Genomic DNA, 2,619 nt, shown 5'->3' on the forward strand with positions numbered 1-2,619 from the left:
CTATAGAAACTCCTTTTATTCTTGAGTCATGTTTGTCTGTATTTTTACTAGAGTAAATACCCAATTCTGCATAAACACATTGCACAGTATTTTCTCATGGAAGCAATAATGTCATCAGATGATTATATTTATAAAGAAACACAGAATGAAATTGTTACCGAAGGAGAAATATGGACATTTTGTTCTTAGTGAATAACCTCCAACCTATCCATTTACTCAGTGCGCCTTTCATCTCTTTGTTTCTCATGCTGTAGATGATTGGATTCATCATGGGTGGCAACACAGAATAGAGAACAGCAACCATGAGATTCAGACCGGATGTTGAGCTGGAGGTGGGTTTCAGGTAGGCAAAGGCAGCAGTACAAAAGAACAAGGAGACCACAGAGAGGTGAGGGAGGCAGGTGGAGAAGGCTTTATGCCGGCCCTGCTTAGAGGGGATTCTCAGCACTGTTTTGAAGATCTGAACATATGACACAATTATGAAAACAAAGCAGATTGAGGCTAAGCACACACTAAAGATGAGAAACCCAACTTCAATGAGGTCTGAGTCAGAGCAGGCGAGCTTGAGTAGCTGGGGGATTTCACAGAAGAACTGATCCACCGTGTTGCCTCCACAGAAAGACATTGCAAATGTGTTCCCGGTGTGCAGTGCAGAGTAGAGAATACCACTGATCCAGGCACTGGCTGCCATTTGGACACAAGCTCTCCTGTTCATCACCATCTCATAATGCAGTGGTTGGCAGATGGCGACGTATCGGTCATACGCCATGATGGTCAGTATGGCAAAATCTGCTGAAACAAAGACGACGACTAGAAAAATTTGAGCGACGCATCCAGAATACGAAATTGATCTGGTGTTCGTTAGGGAATTGGCCATTGATTTGGGGATGGTGACAGAGATGGAGCCGAGGTCTAGGATGGACAGATTCATCAGGAAGAAGTACATGGGGGTGTGAAGGTGGTGGTCAATGGCTATGGCTGTGATGATGAGAAGGTTTCCCAGCAGGGATATCAGGTAAAGCACTAGAAACACCACAAAGTGTAAAATCTGCAGCTCCTGAACGTCAGAGAATCCCAGGAGAAGAAATTCAGTCACAGCGGTTTCGTTGGACATTTTCTTCCTCGTGTGATGGCTGTGGAGGGAATGAGAAGGACAATGGTCAGGATTAGAGCAACAGAGGTAATGTCCCTGATTCCCCTTTCCCTAGGGGGACAGGGAGGGATAACTCAGTGGTTTGAGCATTGGCGTGCTTAACCCAGGGTTGTGAGTACAATCCTTGAGGGGGCCATTTAGGAATCAGGGCAAAAATCTGTCTGGGGGTTGGTCCCCCTTTGACCATGGGGTTGGACTAGATGATCTCCTGAGGTCCCTTCCAACCCTGATATTCTAATATCTCATTATATGAATATCAAAGGTGCACAGAACTCATCACTTACAATGAGAAGGTGTTGTTACTGCTCCTCGCCTCTGACAATCAGTGAGTTCTGTTATCACAATAGTGTAAATTGTGTCACCTGCTTTAAAGTCAATGGAGCTTCATCACTTTATCCCATCTGAGGATTTTGCCCATGGTGTGGCTTGATAAACTGCAGTACAAAGGATGGAACAAAGCACACTCCAAATCCAACAATTCTTGCAAAGAAGGTCCCTCCATTGCGACCATCACCAAGCTCACAACTTGGGAATGAAACTCATAAACTAAAATGCTAACACAGCCTTATTCCCACTTTGCAGGTCAATATGACATAGACTCACCCAGAATCATAAGTGGCAGCTCCTCTGTAATGTTTCTACCCCAAGTCCAGTGCTTAGATGGCCAGTTGCCTGCTTCCAAATTGATTTATGGCACAAAATCCCAGAGCTGCACTTCTGCCTGCGTGTAACAATGGGCTAGTAGCATCCCTCTGTCATTGTTATGTTGTATCGTTTACTCTGTGCAGTGTGGTGCAGTGGCTGTCAGGACACCTGGGCTCTGTTCTTGTTTTTGCCAGTGATCTGCTCTGTGACCTTGGGCCAGTCATTTCCCCTCTTTCTGCCTCTGTTTCAACCCCACCCCACCCCCTTCTCTGCCGTGTCTACTAAGACTGTAAGGGCTTTCGGAGAGGGGCTGCGGGGCAGATTTTTAAAGGTATTGAGACACTTAGTGGGATTCTCAAAAGAATCAGGGCCCCAACACCCCTTGAAATCAATGAGTTGTAGGCTCCTAGGTGCTTATGAAAATCCCACTAGGCACCTAAATACCTTTGGAAATGTAGCCCCATGTCTTACTCTAATTATGTTCTGCACACCCATTTACACCCTTTATAGTCAGCTGACAGCAGTGTCCAGCTAGGCCAGGAGGTCTAGGTTCTACTCCCAGTGAGCTCCCATGTATCCTCGAACGGGATCAGGATAGACAGGCTTTGGCTGCTTTGTTCAACTCTAACCCAGGGTTTAAAGGGGCTCTTCTGTATATAACATTCTGTGCGCTGCCAACTTTACTGGGTATTCAGTTGTTACCTCCTCACAACTATCCCTTTGAAAGAGAAATCATACCGATGCAATAGAATAAATGGGTTTGAAATCAGGCTGTTATCAGGTAATATTAATGTTTGACAATTCATTTAAAGTTTAAAACT

The 2,619-nt window shown here is 45.1% G+C and overlaps 1 protein-coding gene across 1 annotated transcript; it reads right to left on the minus strand.

The window, feature by feature from the left end:
- Positions 1-154: 154 nt before the first annotated feature.
- Positions 155-1,114, minus strand: LOC113409156 (olfactory receptor 14A16-like). The gene has a single exon (XM_026662774.1). The coding sequence runs from the start codon at positions 1,112-1,114 to the stop codon at positions 155-157; it is 960 nt and encodes a 319-aa protein (XP_026518559.1).
- Positions 1,115-2,619: the final 1,505 nt, after the last annotated feature.

This window comes from Terrapene carolina, unplaced genomic scaffold (genome assembly GCF_002925995.2).
Source record: "Terrapene carolina triunguis isolate 2854851 unplaced genomic scaffold, T_m_triunguis-2.0 Scaffold30243, whole genome shotgun sequence".
NCBI lineage: Eukaryota > Metazoa > Chordata > Testudines > Emydidae > Terrapene > Terrapene triunguis.